Source organism: Anarrhichthys ocellatus, unplaced genomic scaffold, assembly GCF_004355925.1.
Source record: "Anarrhichthys ocellatus isolate YVR2014 unplaced genomic scaffold, GSC_Weel_1.0 scaffold1, whole genome shotgun sequence".
Lineage (NCBI taxonomy): Eukaryota > Metazoa > Chordata > Actinopteri > Perciformes > Anarhichadidae > Anarrhichthys > Anarrhichthys ocellatus.
The window spans coordinates 5033530-5055941 of record NW_022280031.1 but is presented as its reverse complement, the minus strand read 5'-3'; the positions used below and the strand labels follow the sequence as shown (position 1 = coordinate 5055941).

At 43.1% G+C, this 22412-nt stretch overlaps 3 protein-coding genes across 7 annotated transcripts; 2 read left to right on the top strand and 1 right to left on the bottom strand.

Moving 5' to 3' along the window:
• Positions 1–24: 24 nt before the first annotated feature.
• On the top strand, positions 25–10880 carry pbrm1l (polybromo 1, like). Of its 3 annotated transcripts, none has more exons than XM_031844927.1 (30): positions 25–113; positions 434–599; positions 719–816; positions 974–1121; positions 1216–1365; positions 1557–1673; positions 1760–1828; positions 1941–2039; positions 2126–2211; positions 2338–2429; positions 2514–2730; positions 2818–2959; positions 3107–3192; positions 3354–3633; positions 3757–3859; positions 4184–4823; positions 5167–5387; positions 5489–5680; positions 5875–6032; positions 6135–6377; positions 6492–6637; positions 6737–6894; positions 7184–7367; positions 7468–7666; positions 7773–7971; positions 8060–8215; positions 9034–9195; positions 9552–9616; positions 9818–10022; positions 10450–10880. In XM_031844927.1, the coding sequence occupies exons 2-30, from the start codon at positions 468–470 to the stop codon at positions 10611–10613; spliced, it is 4911 nt and encodes a 1636-aa protein (XP_031700787.1). In that variant the 5' UTR covers positions 25–113; positions 434–467; the 3' UTR covers positions 10614–10880. The 3 variants fall into 3 exon arrangements, with proteins under 3 accessions (XP_031700787.1, XP_031700796.1, XP_031700778.1); XM_031844936.1 differs by having other exon boundaries at positions 434–608; positions 2347–2429; XM_031844918.1 differs by having other exon boundaries at positions 434–608.
• A 104-nt stretch (positions 10881–10984) lies between these two features.
• stau1 (staufen double-stranded RNA binding protein 1) lies at positions 10985–18501 on the top strand. Of its 3 annotated transcripts, none has more exons than XM_031844967.1 (15): positions 10985–11195; positions 12635–12949; positions 13217–13338; positions 13450–13594; positions 13737–13890; positions 14017–14188; positions 14290–14385; positions 14527–14739; positions 14828–14971; positions 15091–15237; positions 15348–15423; positions 15525–15841; positions 15955–16077; positions 17090–17169; positions 17719–18501. In XM_031844967.1, the coding sequence occupies exons 2-15, from the start codon at positions 12757–12759 to the stop codon at positions 17804–17806; spliced, it is 2070 nt and encodes a 689-aa protein (XP_031700827.1). In that variant the 5' UTR covers positions 10985–11195; positions 12635–12756; the 3' UTR covers positions 17807–18501. The 3 variants fall into 3 exon arrangements, with proteins under 3 accessions (XP_031700827.1, XP_031700819.1, XP_031700809.1); XM_031844959.1 differs by having other exon boundaries at positions 13734–13890; XM_031844949.1 differs by having other exon boundaries at positions 13450–13606; positions 13734–13890.
• An 855-nt stretch (positions 18502–19356) lies between these two features.
• rdh20 (retinol dehydrogenase 20) lies at positions 19357–22030 on the bottom strand. The gene is made up of 5 exons (XM_031844979.1): positions 21578–22030; positions 20685–20783; positions 20342–20487; positions 19809–19940; positions 19357–19689 (listed from the first exon to the last, which is right to left on the bottom strand). Exons 1-5 carry the CDS (start codon positions 22028–22030, stop codon positions 19569–19571), a joined length of 951 nt encoding a protein of 316 aa, XP_031700839.1. The 3' UTR covers positions 19357–19568.
• Positions 22031–22412: the final 382 nt, after the last annotated feature.

Below are 22412 nucleotides of genomic sequence, written 5' to 3'. Positions count from 1 at the left end.
CACACAAACGTAAAACAACCTCAACTTCCGGGCAGCAGTAGTTTTCAAACAACACTAGCTAGCCGTTACACATTTTTGCTCAGGGAACTACGGCGAACTTTGCTTCGTTTTGGGTAAGATTTGCTTTCGAAAGTCATTTGATATTTTTAATCATCCAATCTTGCACGTGTTTTCTGGTAACGTTAGAATATTTAACTTGGCTGCGTTATTAGAAAAGCGGCAAGCAAGATACGATAAGATGCTAACAGCCGCTCGCCTGGTTGCTTTGTTTCATACATCGAAGCGGTGCTAACGCTAGCAGGTTGAGTTTGCTCTTGTTCCCGTTTTAGCCTTGATGTGAATAGCGAGATGGACGACCAATGTTCACTTTAACTAGAATTAATCGCGTGTCAATCATACTAAAGTCCACAATAACGTTAACCTCTGTTCGCAGCTAGCCGGCTAGCCTGTTGTTAAACAAGCCAGCGATGTCAGCGAGCTCCAAGAGGAGAAGGGCCACTTCCCCCTCCAGCAGCGTCAGTGGAGGCGGTGACCTGGACGATGCCTCCTCTACACCTGGAAGTGGCAGAAAAAGAAGAAGAATCTCAAATGTTCCTCCTGTAGATACAGTAAATTCACGTGGTTTATACTATCACTACAACTGCCGCTTCAAAATAATGTGACATCTTATTTTATATGTGTGAACCCTTTTTTGATTTTCACGACTCGTTCCCTTTAGATTGCTGTATGCCATGAGCTGTTCAATGCTGTCAGGGACCACAAGGACGGCCAAGGGAGGCAACTTAGTGAAGTTTTCCAAAGGGTACCAAAGAGAAGGTATTGCAACACAAAGGCCAGCGTAGAGTCTAACATTGTTAAAAAGAATAGTGTGTGGACCTGTCCAACATATACACTGTACTTTATGAAATGTGACGGTCTGACTGGTGGGCGGGTCTCACACATACAGAGCCTGATTACTCTTGTTCTTTTTCAGGAATCAGCCTGATTATTATGAGACAGTGTCCCACCCAATCGATATGACAAAAATTCAGTACAAACTGAAGTCAGAAGATTATAATGATGTGGAGCAGCTCACTGCAGATTTCCAGCTCATGTTCAACAATGCCAAATTGTTCTACAAGGTAAGTACTGTTACAGTATATCTGTCACTGTACTATTGTGTAGTAGTAGAACCATATTTAATTTACATAATTCCTTTCCTGTTCAACTACTCAGAGTGACACTGAGGAGTATCAAGCTGCATGCAAGCTGTGGGGAGTATATCTGCAAACAAGGAATGAGTTTGTGCAACCGGGGGACGGAGATGAGGATGATGAAGATGGTGATGATATGATGGATAATCCAGGAATGTCAACCGAAGATGAGGTCAGTTCCTCTTTAGATGTGTTGTTGAGTTGCCTTGCCTGTGAGTTTGACTGAAGTGTGTAACATCACTATGCCACTACAAATGTATGTTGTTTTTGTATTGACTAGACTGATGCTTTTCGTGGAAATTCATGTTTGTTGTAACAAGTAACTATTTCCAAATTACCAATTTATGCAAATCTGTCTTTTAGACCTCAACTGTCAATTTGAAGGAATTGTTTGAGCAACTCTTGGAGGCTTTAGTGTCACACGCTGATCCCTCAGGGCGTCATGTCAGTGAACTGTTCCAGAAATTGCCTTCCAAAGTGGTGAGTCCTCAAAGATTCTTTAGCCTTCAATTTGTGCCCTGAAATAGTTAATTCTTGACATTTACGGGCCTGTCTGTGTTTTCTAGCATTACCCAGACTACTATGCCATCATAAAGGAACCAATCGATCTGAGAACGATCGCTCAAAGAATACAGGTAGTGACCGATCGCTTTGTCATGTGTCATTCATCTTAAAAATCAATCGCGGATTTCAGAACTTCCTGGTGTTTGTTTTAATAGTCGGCACTAATTTATGTGATTTGCATAGATTGGATACTATAAAAGTGTCAATGCGATGGCCAAGGACATCGACCTGATGGCCAAAAATGCCAAAACGTACAATGAACCAGGATCTCAGGTTTTTAAGGTAAACTCTTTCATGATTTTATTTTTTACAAGATGCAACATCCCAAATATTAACAATTGTTCTCTTTTTTTTTTTTTATTATATAGGATGCTAACACCATAAAGAAAATCTTCATCCAGCGGAAGACTGAACTTGAACATGCTGAACCCACTAAATCTAGTCTTCGCATCAGGTATTAAATGACAATCAGACACTTTTATTTTGTGTTTTATTTTTGTCTCAAACACAAACCAACAATTTATTATCAGAAAGAAAACAACACCTACACGGTCTTTCTGTATTTACTGTTACTATTTAGAAATCGCAGGTCCGGCCAGGGGGATCAACTTTCTGGCGTCAGCGTAGCTCTCCACTATGGTTCAGAGAGTGAGGACGACCCGGTGCTCTCTGGTAATTATCAGCGCTTCAGGCGGCAGAGAAGTCTACCGTGTGTTTCAAAAAAAAAACAAGAGTTCACCGTGTAAATGTTTACAGGCTCCGTCTGCTACGACGAGGGAGAGTCAGAGGCTGAGAGTCAGAGTTCTAGCATGGAGATGAGCAACCCGATCTTCCAGCTGTATGAAGCCGTGAGGGGTGCCAGGAACAACCAGGGCCAGGTCTTCTCTGAACCGTTCCAGCACCTGCCCTCTCGCAGGGAGTACCCCGACTACTATCAGCAGATCAAACAACCCATCGCTCTGCAGCAGATCCGGTAAGTAGTGATGACTCGGTAGATACCATGTTGAGAGGCAGAATGACAGATTAGCAAGTCCATAATAACCTTTTGCTTATTCTTAAGGGCAAAAATGAAGAACTGCGAGTATGAAAGTGTGGAGCAGATGGATGCTGACCTCACTCTGATGTTTGAGAATGCAAAGCGCTACAACATGCCTAACTCAAGCATTTACAAACGGGCATTTAGGCTTCAGCAGATCTTGCAGGTAAGGACTCTTGCAGAAGGTGTTTTAACTCTAGTGAGGCCAAGAATGAAAGTAAATAGCTGTAATTTGAAACAAAAAATGAAGCATCTTGCAGAAATGAGTGTATTTGTCTACTGACATGTCTACCTGATCTTCCTGTTGGTAAAGGCAAAAAAGAGGGAACTTGTGAGGAGGGACGATGAGGATGGAGACAGCATTCTGTCATCTGATGCCGGGAGCATCAAGAGGAAAAGGTATGCAGGGTTTTCTCTCTCCCTTCATATTTGTAGACCCATTGCTATTTCTCTTAAAAAATAAGAATCTGTAGTTTGCTAGCTAACAACAAATACAACTACAGCTTTGTGTCTGGGTTGCCAGCCAAGCTCATTCATATTCTACTTTGATTCTCTTGAAGCCACAAGAAAAATGTGAAAAAGAACCGAATGAAGGACTTATACGACGCAGTGACTGAGTCTAGGGAGGCGGGCACCAATCGCCGTCTTTGTGATCTGTTTATGGTCAAACCGTCCAAGAAGGACTACCCCGACTACTACAAAGTCATCCTGGAGCCGATGGACCTGAAGACCATTGAGCACAACGTCCGCAGCGAACGCTACGCGACAGAGGACACTTACATGGATGACATGAGGTTGATGTTCCGAAATGCCCGGCATTACAACGAGGAGGGATCTCAGGTAGACGGTGCATACAGTTTGAAATGTGGAATGTTAATCTTTGCTATTTTAACAATCTTGGCATAAGCTACATTTTTCTTTGATACTAACAATTTTGGGGGTGGGGGGGGGGCATCAATGTAGGTGTATAACGATGCTGATGTTCTGGAGAAGATACTGAAGGACAAGCGTAAGGAGTTGGGACCTTTTCCTGAGGAAGATGTGGGATCTCCCAAACTGAAACTAAGTAAGTTTGATCATATTCCAAGTTTTAGCCCATTTAAAATCAGATGCACTTAACATCATCGCAAACAATTTTTAAAAAATGTACTCAAACATAATTTAATTTAACCTTCAATGATTTCAGTCATTTTATTATAGTATACAAATTAACTTAAAATGAAAGCTAATCTATTATTGTAAACTAACTTCTATTCCACTTGGCACAACGGCAACTGTGAATATAATGGCCTCACTATTAGCTCTTGCTAAGGTCTGTACTTGATTGAGTGCAGCTGTTACATTTCGGTTTTACATTTCTGTCTAATCTTAAGTGTATTTGTGTATCTAGGAAAGATTGGTGTTTCTCCAAAGAAGTCCAAATACCTCACCCCTCTTCAGCAGAGGTTAAACGAGCTCTACGACGCTGTGCGAAACTTCACCGACCGCCGAGGTCGGCGTCTCAGCACAATCTTTCTTCGTCTGCCATCTCGCGCCGAGTTGCCCGACTACTATGCCACCATCAAGAGACCCATCGACATGGAGCGCCTCCGAAGCCACATGGCGGCCGGTCGCTACCAAGACGTTGAAGCCCTGTTCGAGGATTTCGCTCTCATGTTCAACAACGCCTGCATTTACAATGAGCCAGAGTCTCTGATCTATCGGGATGCTCTGGTGCTGCACCGGGTGCTGCTGGAGACACGCAAGCAGCAGGAGGGAGGCGAGGACTCCGGACCTCCTAATGTGGGACATCTGGTGCGAGAGCTGATCAGGAACCTGTTTGTGTCCGTGCTGGGCCACCAGGACGAAGAGGGCCGATGCTACAGCGACTCTCTGGCAGAGATCCCCGCTGTGGATCCAGCCGCCCCCGAAAAACCACCGCAAAACTTTGATGTCATCAGGATGAACGTGGACCGAGGCCACTACAGGAGACTGGATGTCTTCCAGGAACACATGTTCGAAGTGTTGGAGAAGGCAAGGAGGCTCCACAGGTACATCAGCTTATTTTTAAAAGTCTTTCTCAGGTTGTTTCAGTGAAAATAAAGCGTATGTTTTGTTCATTCTAGGAACGAAACCAAACGAAAACAGATAATGTTGCATTGAAACAGCAAATGGAAAAGGGTTGTCACATCATTGGGCCATTTACCTTTTTAAACTTTAAATCGCATTGACATTTGGACCAGTATGAAATTGCACAACTTACAAAAAAAAAGTAGTTCAGGATTATACACTGATTTTACCAGCATAATTCAGCTAAAACAGTGTAATATTCTCTATTAAACAGCCTAATTGTGTTCAAAAGTGATTATGTATTGTCCTTTTTTGCATTTGCAGGACTGACTCTGAGATATTTGAGGATGCCGTAGAGCTACAACAGTTTTTTATTAAGATCAGGGATGAGCTATGCAAGAATGGAGAGATTCTGCAGTCAACTTCACTCAACTACACGTCCAAACACCTGCACAGCGACGTGGAGCAGGAAAAGAGGGAGAAGATTCCCAAAGAGATTGAGGAGGACAAGCTAAAGACTGAGGAAGAGGAGCAGGAAAACAAAGGTGAGTGTGTATGAACACATGTGGCTCATTAAACTGGTATTACAAATGTACTAAATTGTTTACGTGGTATTGATATGAAATCATGTATTTCTCATCTAAAGAGGGGGAGAAAGCCGAGGACCTGACAGGAGAGTCGTGTCAGTCCGAGTCTGAGTCAGAGCGTGTGTACACTCAGGACTGCATCTTTGAGAACATCACCTACCATGTGGGAGACTTTGTGTATGTGGAGCCGTCAGAGCCCAACCTCAAACCACACATTGTCTGTATCGAACGCCTGTGGGAGGATGAAGCAGGTAACACGCGAACACACCAAAAAATACATCGGTATCAGTTGGCCACAGTTCAGACATTATGTAAACTGTATCATAAACGGCTAATCTTGTACCCTTTTATGACAATAACATTTTAGATGTTTTTATTTTCTTAATAATTACTGAGGTTTTTTCTTGTTTTGTTTATTTGTTCGTGTGTGTGTGTGTGTGTGAAGGTGGGAAGTGGCTCTACGGCTGCTGGTTCTACAGGCCAAGTGAAACCTTCCACTTGGCGACACGCAAGTTTCTGGAAAAGGAGGTCTTCAAGAGTGACTACTACAACAAAGTGTCCATCAGTAAAGTTCTGGGCAAATGTGTGGTCTTGTTTGTGAAGGTAAGACCTTCTACAGAACCTGAATAACACACAGAAAACATTGTTTTCTTTTGGATCTGTTCAACTTATCGTGGCTTTTTTTTTTTCTTCTGGTATCTGTAGGATTATTTCAAAATGCAACCCGAGGGCTACAGAGCAGACGATGTCTTCATCTGTGAATCTCGCTACGCCGGCAGGAACAAGTCATTCAAGAAGATCAAGATCTGGGCCGTGCCCATGAGCTCTGTGAAACTTGTTTCCCGTGAGGTGCCGTTGCCTGTTGTCCGTGTGGCTTCCATGTTTGCCAAGCCGGACTATGACAAACTGACCATTTCATATGCAGGCAGCGGAGGCTTTATTGACAAGGTGAGGTGACATTGTGTTTTCTAGGCTTATGACATGGCAATATACAATTTGTTAATATTTGTCACAATATAAATAACACGTGAGTCCTCTGTGTGTCCGTGTTTATTCGTTTAGGAGAGAGAAGATGCCCCCACGGAGATGAGTGGAGCTGATCCCGGCTGTCAGCACTATGAACAGTTGCACTACAACAACATGTGGTTTAGAGTGGGAGACTGTGTTTACATCCAGTCACATGGTCTGTCAAAGCCCCGGGTTGCCAGGTGGGTGAAAGTGTTTCTTTTGCCTCTTTAGTGTAAGAAGCCCTCTTATTATTAGGGTTATTAACTATTGGTAACATGGCTCTCTTCACTGGGCTGCAGGATAGAGAAGCTGTGGGTTCAGAATGGAACTACTTTCTTCTTTGGGCCCATCTTTATTCACCCGGAGGAAACGGAGCACGAACCCACAAAGATGTTCTACAAGAGAGAAGTGTTTCTGAGCCATCTGGAGGAGACCTTGCCCATTACCTGTGTCACAGGTTCTGCTTTAATAACTTCTGTTCACACATCACAGTTAATCCACTTAAGGGAAGAGTTCAACGTTGTGGGAAACAAGTTAAGATATCTGGCAGCGAGTTAAATACGAACATTGATATCACTCTCACATCTGTCAGTCACCAACCAGCATTACACTACGCTCCACCAGAAAGCATAGAAGCTTGTTACCTAAAATGTCAAACTATTATTCATCCGCCTTTTTTCCTTACTGCTACATTTTTTCCAATGTATGATGTCAACACGTTTTTACTCTCACCCTCTGCTCTCCAGGCAAATGTATGGTGTCCTCCTTTAAGGACTACCTGTCATGCAGATCTACCGAGGTTTCAGAAGAGGATGTGCTGCTGTGCGAGAGCCGCTATATCGACACAGAAAAGCAGATGAAAAAGTTCAAGGGTCTGAAACGCTTCTCTTACTCTTCCAAAGTGGTGGAGGACGAGATCTTCTATTTCAGGTCAGTCAGTCAAGCAGAGCACCGTTTCTGATTCAAAGCCGTTTCTTGCCCAGTCTGAATTTCTGTTTGTGTTTTCTCTTGTGCTGCTAATCCTGTGTAGGAAACTGATGGTGCCACAGAAGGAAGCATCGCCCTTTTTGGACAAGAAGATCAACGAGCTTGAGGTCAAACTGGCAGACGTAGAGGACGAGGATATGGAAGACATAGACGACGACGACGAGGCTCCACAGACGCTGTCTATGCCTCTGGTGCAAACCCCTCTTGCAAGCGATACGGATACCGTGCCATACACTCCTCAGGTACCCATACGTCTCCAGGAAGCACAACAAATCTTCAAACCCCATGTTCTAATATTCAAATTAAGACAAACTTTGTTTTAACTCGCATCTTTGTTTCTTCATGAAGTCCACTCCGAAGGTAAAGGGCTTATCTAAGAAGGAAGGAGCCAAGAGGAAGATCAACATGAGCGGCTACATCTTGTTCAGCAGTGAAATGCGAGCGGTCATCAAAGCCCGACACCCAGACTTCTCCTTTGGGGAGCTGAGTCGACTCGTGGGCACCGAGTGGAGGAACCTTGAGGCTACCAAGAAAGCTGAATATGAAGGTGAGAAGAAGCTGTGTGTGGTGTGTGTGTGTGAAAGTGCGCCGATGTGAACGGAAGTCAAGACGGCAATTATTTGTTTGTTTTTCAGAACGTGCAGCCAAAATAGTGGATCAACAAGAGCGTGACAGACCACCACAGAAGCAAGCGTCCCCAAGAGCAGGTACCCCCGTAGGGTCACTGATGGGGGTGGTACCTTCGCCTAGCACTATGGGAATGATAAACCAGACCATGACACCTGTGTCAGGTAACCCCTCTCAGAGGCAGCACGAGTGTTTGACAACAAGGCGGCAGGGAAATGAGGCTGGACTGTTGAAAACCGTAATCCTCTTGATTTTCTAACATTTGAAACATATTTATCTCAAAACTACATTCTTAAAGCAACAGTTTTCTTTTGCTGCTTTTTCACATTGTTTTATGTTTATTTTAGTATCACTAGCTTCACATCGGGAAATGCATGACATTGACTGCATGATTTATTTATAACCGTGAATGACTTTTAAATATTTAAATGCTTGTTTTGCCTGCTAACATTCTCAGACCCGTTTATTTTCTGCCCCTTACGCACACTGAACCTTTAGCATCATCAGGTCCGGTTGTTTGGTTGAGCCAGTGGTTTTTGTTGTTCACACATTGGTCTCTAATGCAGCAGGTCAGTGGCTAGTCTCCTATGACATTGCATGGCTCTCCAGGATAAGAAAGATTTTTGTCAGCACAGCTGGACAACAAAATCCAAAAGTATATCGCAGAAGATGACCATTCTGAATTTACAGAGTCTACCCAGAGGATTGATGTAAATCATGACATTTAAACCATAATTAAGTAAGAAAATGGTAACATCTTGCCAGCTTTAGACCGGGATATTGCTGCTTCTATGTCCATTGGAGTTGCACATTTGTCACTCTCTAACCACTCCTGAGCAAACATAATTACAAGAGCATGTGTAGCTGAAGGTGCATGTGTGAAAGGGGCCACAGTGTGCAGTAGTAGTGCATGTTATCATAGAGTCAGCTGCATGTCACTTATGCATGGATATGTTGTCCTCTCCTTGCACCCTTCCTAAAGGCATGATGGGAGCTTACGGCCCACCTTATATGCCCATGCAGGGCCCCCATGAGGGCTTGTTGAGTGTGGCCACAATGCTACCTCACCCTGCAGGGGGGCCCCTCCTGCCTCATCACCATCTCCAGCAAGGTATGCCTGGGTACCCTGGCATGCCTCATCAGGGTAAGGTCCACTGTCCTAGTCACACCAGCTCAGTCCCATCCAGTCGTGTCTCTCCTGCTGGAGGGGTTTACCTGGTCCACAGGCTGCACTGCCTGAGCTACTCACTGAGCAGTCGTAGCACTCTGAGAGAGGTTGTTGGAGACCAAAGTGTTCTCATGTCACACCTGAAATATACAGGATCCACATTCACATTTACAGATGTAATTCATGTGAAAACAAACCATGCTACTAGTATTCACCTGATATACAAGAAGTAACAATTTCACAAGTCATTGTAAAACATTGTTGTAGTTCTTAACATAAAACAACCCAGGATGAGTTATTAAATACACAAACTAAATATTGTCATTTAACAGGTATGATGGGCGCTGGTATGAATGGTATGGCAGGAAGTCCTACACAAGGAAGCTTTATGCAACAGGTGAGCTCAGGTCCTAAAAACATACTTTTCTACTTAATATGAAATTCCGTCATGCTGCGTTTTCACTGAAGAATGTGTAAATAAACTAATTAAAGCCTTGTTGCTGGTTGTTATGTATAACACATTTATTGTATCGTATTATTCTTAGGATTCAATATTCCACATATTGTCCACATGCTAATTTTCATTGTTGTATTTTAGCCTGGCATGTTCAGCCCAGGACCGCACGCTCCCCCACCATATCCAGGACAAGGCCCGCCCTCACACCTGCAGCCCACCACTCCCATGTTTGTGGCTCCACCACCAAAGACCCAGAGGGTGCTCCACTCAGAGGCCTACCTCAAGTACATTGAGGGCTTGAATTCGGAGTCTACCACCGTCAGCAAGTGGGACCAAACGCTCAAAGGTGGTGTTCCTTAAGTCTTCTTTTCTCTCTGTGTGTGCGCGTGCGCATGGGGAAGCTTTCATGTGGACACAATATTGATGGTACTGAAACTTCATATTATACCACAGATTTAACCCACATGACTGTTTTAATGATCTTACTACCCTGTGATGTCTTAGTTATTAAGATGCTAAAGTCACCATATCAGAGCCTGTTTTTATGTTGTAAATATCTTTGCTATTAATGGAAATATGATTACTGTTTACATGTAAATCAGGAACATTACATGATAGAAGCAAAAGTAATACATTATCTGCTTACTGAGCATAATCAGCTCTTGTGCCTCTTGATTTTGTGTGCTTGAACAAAAGGAGAAACATCACCCTCACACGAATGAGCATCATTTTCTTGTTAAACTAACTTCTCAAACCCTGCGTTTCCATCCCAGCTCAAAGGCGCGATACTTACATGACCAAAGAGCAGGAGAGCCGGCTGCCAGCACACTGGCTGAAGAGCAAAGGAGCCCACACGACCATGGCGGATGCACTGTGGCGCCTGCGTGACCTGATGCTGAGAGACTCTCTGAACATCTGTCAGGGATACAACCTGTAACTTGTAGGAATGACCACTATAGCCAGCTCACCCACTGCTCTTATCCTCAAGCTACGGAGTTTAGGAAGGATGATAGACGATAGAAGCAATATTTTATAGTGAATCCTGATCAATTTTATATTTATTAGCTGATATAATGAGCTTCATAGTTATTTGTGTGCATTTTCTTTTCTTACACCACGGGATTGAGTGTGCTGCAAAACCCACTGTTGTTGTTTTTGGCTTATTGATACTACCAAAATAAAAGTCTCAGCACCTTGTTCATAATGTTTGTCCCCATTGTTTGTCTCCAACACGCCTTACTTTGCACTTCTGATAATATGAAGAACGTGATGTCTCTTCACCAGATAGTCCTGCATTATTCTGGAAGTACTTCCTCTCTGGTGATGTCACTTCCCGAAGAGAGAATCTCGACAGAGCCATTCTCTTTAGTGTTTGCCCTGTTCTCCCAATGTCCACCTCCTCTCCGCCCGCATTTTGATATATAAATAACACAGAAAACTGACCATTAGCCGAAGCAAACGGTAGTGAATCAACGTGTATTATGGAGTAACTTAAAAACTGAACAAAAGGAACGACGAGGTGAGGTTTATATTTTTGGCAGTGACTTGTCGGGCTTTTGGCTAACGTTAGCTAGCGAGCCATTTCACCGGCTCTTCCCACACTCCCTGTGAATTATTTTGAGACGTTTAACTAGCTCGTAAACTAGTGTCAAGTACTGCTGTCGATGCGGCGCGAGTGCCTTCTTCCTCGAGACTCCATTGCTGCAACCTTTAAGTGTTGAGGATCATTTTCACGGAGGTCCCGTTATGTCCACCCTCTTGCCACTGCACCCAGTTGAGCTAGTCGGCTAACGTGGTCCTCTGGGGAAGCTTTGCAAAGCTACCGGTCGGCCTCCTTTTATTGACAGCTTGTTGTCTTAATAGCGGTAATGTCTGCTGCATAGACGTCTTCACACAGACGGTCTACTCAGTATGGAACATACAAGCTCGGTGATGTGAGGAAGATTATGCTCCATGTCGTAACAGCTAGCTAGCTAGCTAGCTGGTTAATTGTGGCATATAGAAGCTGACTTTTTTCTAATGTGTACGTTTATTTATACTGTCGATGTTTAGCAGCATGAGGTACGTTCTAAAAGCAGCTGATTGGGATTTTAATTAAATCGCATGTGAGCGAAGGCTCCAAGGGCCCCACAACACCCAGACTGTGACAGACACCTCCCAACCGAGCCCCTTGTGATGAGCACACGGTGATTACAGAGTTGTTTGTGTTGACAACCGGACTAACGTTGTCTCTGTCAACACGTCGTGTTACATTGTGTGGTTGTCCTCGTGTAATGTTGGCATGAGGGGTATAGTGCTGTGTTGGGTCCCTGCACACAGATCTCTAGAAAATAATATACAGTATTATGAGACCTGCATGTTGTTATTATTTACAGATGTGTAAAGCTACCAGAGTTGTCATATTGTTTTAACGTGTTGTAAATTAAGTAATCTATAAAAGTCACAGTGAAACAAATAACGTGAACTCCTTCATGATACTCCTCAGTATTGCCACAGATGAAATATCTTAATATCTTAAATATATCTAAAAGGATAGACATATTGACCAATAACAACAGTGCAGAAACAGGACCACAACACAAACATTTGAATGTTTATTTAAGCGCATCCTGCTACTGTTTGTCATATAATGAGAGAACGATATGCTTTTTTTTCCTGGACTTTTTACTGCTGTCTAGAAAAATTCATATGGGCCTATTTTCAGTTTAACACGCGTGATGATTAAAGGTGACAAACGTATCTTCTCGAGGTGTAAAGTTCAGTTTGAGGGTGCAAAAGCTGCCTGAGAAGCTCAGTGGTTAGAGGTGTTGCTGCACAACCAGAAGCCATCTGGTGGCTCAGGTTAGCCAGCTGAGGCCCCTTTTCTGTCGGCTTTGCATGTTCTTTCCGTCATGTAATTTTCTTCATATGTAGAAATGAGCACATCTTAGTTACTTATCTTACATCCTGACTTTACAGGCAGCGCTTACATTCAGACTTCCTCGGTCAACAGTTCCTCCCACTTCGGCATTCACCATTGCTGCACTACAAAGCCCCCATCTCGACCTCAGCCTAAGATCGACTAAGCTACACCAACGAAGATGTCCCAGCTCCAGTTTCAGTGTCCGGCTAGCCCCATGCCTGCTGCCTCCGCCCCACTGCAGCTGGGGCAGCCACAGCCTTGCTACAGCATCCCCTGCTCTTCAGGCACTCTACCCTCGGAGAGCGCCAGCCAGCCCATCAGGAGTTCCGCTCTCCCTGCAGGCTCAGCCACGCCCTATAATACCACCACAGGTTTGTTTTATGCATATTTTTCATTGGTGCCACAGTAAAGTACCTTTTTGTCTAGCCACTAACATTCGGAGGGCTCTCTGTATGCCATAGCCATCTGAAATATTTAAGGTTGTATGCTTCTTATTTTAAAAGGTTCACGAAGCCCTGCGCCTCTTTTTAAGACGCTTTGTGTATTTGACAGACTTTGGGACTGGCAGCAGCCCTCCTGTTTTAGTAGTCATGATCATAGTTGTGAGTATTTTAGATCTTTTTTTTGCTTTGTCACAGTATCTAACATGGCAAACCCTAAAGAGAAGACCCCCATGTGTTTGGTGAATGAGTTAGCCCGTTTCAACAAGATTCAACCGGAGTATAAGCTGCTGTGTGAGCAAGGACCAGCTCACTCCAAGGTACTTTTAGAGTCATTTTTTTACAGACGAACAATGCTGTTGTGTGGTGTCACAAGTTTTTGCCATACTGACGGCCAATCTATTGTATTTCCTGTCTCCCGCGCCTGTCAGATTTTCTCAGTCAGGCTCACACTGGGAGATCAGCACTGGGAGGCAGAGGGGACCAGCATCAAGAAAGCCCAGCATTCTGCTGCTGCATCGGCCCTCACTGAGACGACACTTCCCAAGCCCTCCGTGAGGATGCCCCGCAACACAGGCAAGAACCCAGGTGGGCTCATCCCACTGGCCATGTTGCTCTCTTTCTAATGTTTGTTAACACTTAGCACAAAAGAGTTTTCTCATGTGTAGTTTTTTCATCTTTGGTTTGTTGGTGTTTCTTTGTGCTGGCCTTACAGCAGATGGCATGACACACACCATGGAGTTAAATGCACTATGTATGAAGCTTGGTAAAAAGCCTATGTATAAACCCATCGACCCATATCCGGGGATGAGACCACCAAACTTCAATTACAACGTCCGGGCTCCGGGACCTTACCAGCGACCTATGCAACAGTGAGTTTCCTCTCTTGGAAATATATATAAAAGAAGACATTCTTCCATTTCTGTTCTGATTATGGAATATTTTATGAAGTTTGATTTTGAGATGAAAAAACCCCTCTTTTTTTTGTGTGTGTCCAGGTACTATTACCCATTTCCTCCAGTGGGACCAATGATATACCATATGGAGCTTTCCATCGGAGGCCAGCAGTTTATTGGAAAGGGACGCACACGGCAGTTGGCCAAACATGAAGCTGCTGCCAAGGCCCTGAAAGTGCTTCATAAGGAGCCAATATTGCAACAGTTGCCAGTGGTGAGAAAAGAAGCGCACACTCAGCATGAAATATTGCTAGAAAGCCATTGTGCAATTTCATTCAGGATTTTCTTTCTTTAATATTCTCCTCCTCTCGACAGATGAATGGAGAGCCCGAGGAGGAGAACCTCAACAAATCAGAAATCAGTCAAGTGTTTGAAATTGCACTGAAACGCAATTTACCTGTCAACTTCGAGGTGATTTATGCATTTTCTTTTTTGTAAATGTTTATAGGAATACGTCAGTTCAGTGATATGTAGACAAAATGCATAATAATAATAATAATAATAGAACCCACATGCTCCTCTGTATCATGATTTGTCTCTGTTGTTTTCCAGGTTTTAAAGGAAGAAGGCCCTCCCCATATGAAGAGTTTTGTAGTGTGCGTTACAGTCGGGGAGTTCACTGGAGAGGGCGAAGGAAAAAGTAAAAAAATTGCCAAGAAGCTTGCGGCAGCTGCAGTGCTGGGGGAGTTGAGGAGGCTACCTCATATACCCAGTGTGGAAAAGACACTGCCACGCATCAAAAAGAAAACAAAATCCATCATTAAGGTAATGCAACCGGTGAGCTGCAATACGTATAATCAGTACAGACTTAAGGACTCCCCGTTCAGTAACGATTCATTTGTCACGCCAATAGCTGCAGACCAGCCCAGAATATGGCCAGGGCATGAATCCCATCAGCCGCCTGGCTCAGATCCAGCAGGCCAAGAAGGAGAAGGAACCAGAGTACAGTATGGTGACGGAGAGAGGTCTACCTCGGCGCAGGGAGTTCGTCATGCAGGTGATTCAACGGCATGCCGTCATGTGCAACATCTGTCTGTGTTTCACTCTGCCTTTCCTTGTGGATGTCTCACCCGTCCTGTCCTTTCCTCTGTGATCGCTGGACGTTTCGTGGAACAGGTGACAGTGTGCGGCCAGACTGGCGAAGGAATGGGACCCAGTAAGAAGGTGGCCAAGAGGAATGCAGCAGAGAAAATGCTGGAGCTCTTGGGATATAAAGTGCCTCAGCCTCAGCCCCCGAAACCGGCACTCAAAACAGATGAAAAGGTACTGCTGCACCTTTTGTCAAGCATGTCCGGTGAACATGGCAGACAAGAAAGATTCGATATCTGTGACAAACGTTCATTCCTTCTATATTGTTTTTATAATATATTTAGACCCCAGTGAAAAAACCTGGTGATGGGCGCAAAGTGACCTTTTTTGAGCCTGGCTCTGTAGAGGAGGTGGCATTGAGTAAGTGATCTACTGAACGCAAATATTTGGCAGTGGTCGTATTGTGTAGTTATTGCCGTTGTGCTAATGCAGTCTTTATAAATGTGCTTTTCCTTTTGAAGGTTCCAAGGAGGAGTTCCGCCTGCCTTACTTGAGCCACCAGCAGCTGCCTGCAGGTATCCTGCCCATGGTCCCTGAAGTGGCTCAAGCAGTCGGGGTCTTCCCAGCACCCCAGAATAAGGACTACAGTCGAGCTGTACCCAACCCCGGCAAGGCCACGATCACTGCCATGATTGCCAACGAGCTGCTTTACGCAGGGACGTCACTGACTGCTGAGACTATCCTAAAGAACAAAAATAATCTCAACCAACTTCCCCACGGACCCCTCACCAGGCCTTCAGAACAGCTCGGCTTTCTGTCATCGGTGCAAAGCCTGCAGGTAACTGACAGCATGTTCTCCTTGGGTGAATTCAATGAGGCCATTTTTGAGCATGCATTTGATTTAGACTAAAAACAGGTAAAGATTCATTGACATTTTTTATTTGCTTGCAGGTGGACTACAAAGATTTTCCCCAAAACAATAAAAATGAGTATGTATCACTCATTAACTGCTCCTCCCACCCACCGCTCATCAGTCATGGGATTGGGAAAGATGTAGAATCCTGTCATGATATGGTGAGTTTTTTTTTAAAAACTACAACATGTATCGTTCCGGTTTAATACTCTTTTAACAACCTTAACAACCTGCAAGGAATAACGTTGTGTGTGTGTGAACTCTATTAGCTATCAGAGGAGAGACGACTTTACAGCCAAAAATTGTAAATGTGAGAGTCTGGAAGGACGGGGCAGTCTCTAGTAATACAACCAAAAGGGATGAAATGCTGACAACATACAAACTGTTTGTAACCTTCTACAGTATCAGTCCTTGCGTAACAATATTAAGTTAAATCAAAGCTGAAACATATTTAGCTTGTTGAGAAGATGCCTAATGAAGTGTCACTCACAATAACATCATCCAATGATAGCAAAGCAGGAAGTATTTCACACTGTTTGATATATACTTCACTTTTACTTTATTATCCGTTAGATTTTCATCAAATTTAAGTTAATTCTTTTACCCTGGGCTGAATCAATTCCTCGAGAAACTTTAATTACTCGATTATTACAAATAATGAATGCAAAGGATCTGCAGGAGGCGGAGGGAGAGCTGGTTGATGTTGGCTGTGAGCAGCTGCTGGCCTGCACAGCCCTGCTTGCCTAAATAACAGAGTTGCATTACGATGCGTTCAATTTCTATTCTGTAAAAATAACTATTGAGAGATAAATTTAAAACAATAATGTTATGTGTTCAAATATAAACTTGTAAAATGTAGTTTTTGGCAAAAACCTGAATATATATATATAGATATATATATATAAAGTTGTTTGATGGAGATGTTTTCACAGCAATATAAATTAGATACTAGAGAGAGAGTTATAACATGTTTAACTTCCTAACATTAGCCCTAAGCAGCTGATAAGACTTAATTAAAACTACTAATGCTTTATTGTGTGTGGGTGGAAGGGGGGGGGGGGGCTAGTTCAACAGGATGTTATTGAGAAAGGTCACAGCCGATGGAATAAAGGACTTGTCGTCATCGTTCCTCCGGGCCACTGCAGTAACCTCTACTGTTCTTCACCTCTTCAGGCCGCGTTGAATATATTGAAGTTGCTCTCGGAGTGGGACCAGCAGTCCAGTGAAAGGACAGGAAATGGACCAGTGTCTCGGTAAGCTGTGGCAAACAGCTACTCGTGACGTACCTAAAGCTGTGTTTACAATAAGCCCTTCCTTCTGCTAATAACCATTATGAATAATCAGAATAAACACTTCAATCAGCATCAAATGGAGATGTTGTGTTGTCACTTGTGCTCTACTAATTTTCCAAGTGCTGCATGTTTCCCAGGGAACCTTGGGAGATAATCTATTCATTTTCTGAACATAAACCGAAGGCTTTGCTTTTGTTTAATAACTGTGGTCGTAGTAGAGGCTCATAAAACAATGTTGTTTGAGGACTAAAAGCACTGCCGTGGGCCAGTAACAGCTTCAAGCATTCAACGTGGCCCATGACCACCGGTTGGATTGGGTGTTTTGCATATTTTTTGTTTGTTGTGTAAACAGGATAGTTTACACGTATAAATACTTCTATGGGATTTATAAATTCAATTAAATACAGCAAGATGAATGAACACTGGTGCACGCGAACACGGCCATGAAAGGAATATTTTGGGACTGATTAACTGTTAACAGTGACACTATATGCGTCTTGTTTTCTACAGGTGTGGCAAGCAGGACATGGAGGGTGACTTGCACCTCAAACAGGCTAACTCAAGCACATTGGCACAGACCCTGGATGGCACTGTTTAGATGATCAGGTTTGGTTGTCTGTAAAAGCACTAGAGAGAACTCGGACACTGTTATTAGTTTTATAAGGCTACAGGAGGCTCCTGTAGACTCTAAACTATCACTCCTCATATTCGTCGTTCCTAAATGTTCACAGTTAAACAAGATTGAAAAGGAAACAAATAGATTCCTCCGCTTGATTTTGTTTAATTGTGCACAGTATTTATTTTTGTTTCTTCGTAAAAAACATTGCTGCATCCTAGTCAATGAGTTGAGGGGTTTTTACCTGGTGGAGGAAAAAAAGAAGCAATTAACTGTGAATTCTGTTGTTTTCTTCCTTTGTGTGACCTTCTCATTCTTGTTTTTAAGTCTTTTACGTCTCATCCCCCGCTTAGTTCATCTAACAACATGTTGTAACGCTTTGGACTTCTTCTTTGTCTAGGGTGCAGCTGACGAACCTCTGTTGATTTTCCTAGAGTGCTTTATATCAACAACCACAAGTGAAGTGTTACTGACATTACCATGTAGGGCTGGGAAGCATTTGCGACTAAATGTAGCGTGTGATGTAATTTGAAGTTGTCTCTGCCTGTGTGAACGGGGACGTTTCCCTGTTGCGTCACTTTCTCCGATACTCCACTTCCCTCCCTTATGTCAGCCTCCCTTCTCTCTCCGCTCCCCATGGTAATTAAACTAACGTGCAGACGTGCACACAACAAAGACTTTGGTTGTCTTGTCTTTTTCTTCACCTGCTAGTAGCTGCTGGATCATTTATTAGCATTTATCAACCTATAACTGTCGAACACTATTGATGCATTGAACAGCAATTTGATTATTTACGATGTTATTTATTATGCATTTGCCATATTGTGAAATATATTATTAATATATAAAAATCTAAGAAATTGCTCAGCCCTAGGGTTCAATGCAGTCTTGTGTATCGTTTTAAATTTGATCAGTTCTGATGGTGATTCTTCCGATCAAAGCTAAGTTCTGATTATTATAATATTTGAGTTCTTAAAATAAAAATAGCACCTTCATTTTCATAAGAATTTAGCTGCTAGGTATTTACGTCACATAATCAAAAGGTATTCAGTGATTCATTTTGATACAAAGCTAAAATCAAGAAACATGTAAATATTATTTTTATGCAAAAGTTTGATGTTTTTAATTTGTATTCTAGTGCCCAAACGAGCTCATTCTGGGATGTAATGACAAGACATTTCAAACAGTGCTGAAGGAAATGCTTTATCATCAGTCATACTTGCTTCCTTGCATGAAAATAGTTTTGCGCTGTCATTACTTTGTATTGTGTCGGTGCTGTCTTCTGATAATAGCCTCTCTTGTAATACCCACTACTTACTGCTAACATCATTACATTTCTACCTTCATCAGCGTTATTACTCTTTTTGATTATTTTCATCCTTGTGAAATTTAAAAGAACACAATCGCACAAATCACTGGCTCTCATCACACAGCGTGTTTAGCGTAGTGGTTTTCAATCATTTTATTTTATGCAAACATAAGACAGCACAATACTCTGGTACATTATTCAATTACAGATATTAAAGTCACTCCGATTCCCCTGTTGGCTGGTTCAGGATTCAGTCACTACAGTATTGTGTCATTATACAGGTGTGTGGTTGAAACAGTTTGTTAAACTCCATCTGATCATTGCTGAAATGTTTTTTAGGGTGCTGATGACCACTTGGCTGAGTCGTCATCTAGCACACACTTTAATTTGAAGGTTTTGAATCCCAAACGTTGTCTTAGGTGCACTTAGGTACGACTATGCAACCTTAACAGAGCCATTAGTTGTTTGTTTCTTCTTGGCTTCAATGAAAGGGTACATGCACTTGTCGGACCCCATGAAGCGATACGTAACCACATTTGATTCCCATGGCAGCAGTCTGAAAAAGAACAGACAATACTGAACATCAGCTGCTAAGCAATGGAATTGCACACAAAAAAAAAAACAGACTTGTATATGGTCTCTGGTTAATACGAAGGTGTATAGCTTTGTTCTTACGCTCTGCAGAGGAAAGGCAGGTATGTGAGGCGGGGGATGCACACTAATGGTTGGTCTATCACGATGGCGTTCATGGCCTGCTCCACACAGTACTGGGGCTCCAGAGGCGGTAGAAACAGTTCCACTTCCTCCCTAGTGGGGGCATCAAAGGACAAGCACTTATGAGCTGGTATTTAGCATTTTGACAGTACACCCAAACAGCCACACACAGCAGAATGCCAAGTCCATTCAACCATATTCCTGTGCTGCAATTTGTACAAAAGTCAACAGGAATTTAATTGAGCATATGAACATAAACGTTTCAGAACGATTACTGCAAGAAGATACGTTGTAAACCTAAATCCAGAGGAACAGAAGCAAGCCAGCAAGTCTTTAATAATTGAGTTCATAGAGGAAACGTGACGACATAATGGTGGATATTTGGTGAGTCTTTGTTGGTTGGGTTGAAATCACCGCATTCACGTTTTAGGAAATATCATTTAATGAATGGATGTGATTGAATTGGGCACTATACATACATTTTGTTTACATACCGTATCTTGCAGCCTTCAAACATGCCTGTGTCTACGATGTAAGGGCACACAAGCGTAGTCTTCACTCCTTCAACCTCCTCAGCCAGCAGCTCATGTGCCAGAGACTCGTGGAAGCCCACTGCAGCAAACTTACTGGCACAGTAATCCTGTCTCAAACGAAAATCAAAACTGCTATTGAAGAATTTATTATTTACACAATAATTTAAAGTACCTTAGACCTGCTCAGACAGCTGCTTTTGTGATATGCATTTTAATTAGATACTTTATTTGCTGACTTAGACAGAGAAGTGAGAGAACAACAGTATCTTTCTGGTGCAGTGATGTTTCTCTCTCCCTGGTTCACCTCGACACAAGCTGTGCTGAAGAGACCCAGGACGCTGGCAATGGTGACGATGTGTCCATGATTCTGGGCCTTCATCTGAGGGAGAAAGGCCTTCACTGTCTGAGGCAGGCATGCACACACACGCATACGCACACACAAATACACACGGGTACATTGTTAGATTGCAGCATGTTATTATGAGGCAACAAACCGTGTAGTGTTCTTACGACTTAAATGACTTAAATGTTGCTCAATGTGAAGGAAGCTTATGTTTTCAAGCAGCTTCATATTAAGAGGATTTATGCAGGGATCACTGTGTAGTCCATAGTGTGAAGGGGATAAAGCTGTTAACGCCATACATTTTACATGTCATGTGTCACACTGTGCACAATAACCTGCTCTGTATAGCAGCTGATGCTCAAAAGATTGTACATTGTGAAGATCAAAAGCTTAATTTCCACCTTTCTAAATTTCAGTCCGTGCTAAATCATTGTCCGTGTCATCTTCCGCCTTTTGTGGCTATAGTATTTACTAATACTGGCACACAATCAAATATGTCACAAAAAAAAGTCAGAATTATGATCAATATTTGATTTCATTCACAACAAAAGTTACTGATTGGGAAATATGAACACAATTTACTCCATTACCATGATTAGAGAAGCGATTATTTTTCTGGATGAGCAGATTAATAAGAAGTTTCATCCTAAGTACCTGTACCGAGCTAACATACAAATGAATGCATAGATCCTCCTCTGTCCTCGTGGTAATAGGACGTTTAGTACTATGTAATAAGTCATGGGCAGCTGGACTTCCTGTCTGGTCTAAAGGATGTTGTCTGAGAGGCCTCAACACTTTAGGTGTGATTGGTGAAATATCTTAACACATTTTAGTTTTGACTAAAGAGTTCTCACCCAGAAGAGGGCATGGCAGTTGACTTTCATGGTCCTCTCGATGAGTTCATCAGGACAGTCTAACATCCGCTCCCCAGCCACCACTCCAGCGTTGTTCACCAGTATTGTAACGTCCCGGCCCAAGTCCTTTCGCACGAGCTCGGCGCTGCGATACACATCGTCCCTGTTGGTCACATCCACCGTGTAAGCGTACGCCTTACCCCCCATCTCACGCACCAGCTTGGCTGTCTGCTCGTTGGGACCACTGTTTATGTCCCACAGCACCACCTCTGCCCCGTGCTTGGTGAATTCCTGAGCAAAGAGACGACCCAGGCCGCCACCTGATCCGGTGATCAGCACCAGCTCGCCATCAATGGGCTTGGTGCGCGGGCGCAGGAAAACCCGGATAGAGTTGCGCAGGATGAAGTAGATCACATCTAGCAGCATCATCTGGAGGTCCATTAGGAAAATCATTTCGGACAACTTTACTGCTGATGGTCTTGATCAGCAGCCTACAGTGGATTACACTTCACACCTGTTATCTGTGAAGGTGTGTTTCCTATACGGCCTGACTAAGCGTTAGACTGTGTTAGTGAAAAAGATGCAGCCAGCCAAGCTGGTGTTTCCCTCCTTCTGTGACCCTCAGCCTCCATCCGTGGTTTATTTAAACACTCTCCTCCTGGATTAGAGGAAATACCTTGAGCTCCTAATGAAATCACTGTTGATGCAAGTTGTGAATGTGCTTTTTCACCATTACTGAGACAAATAACATGTGCCAGACGGCATCAACACTGAGTTAAAGATTCTTGAAGCACATTATTATTCTAAAGTTCACAGCCTACACATACTGAACACT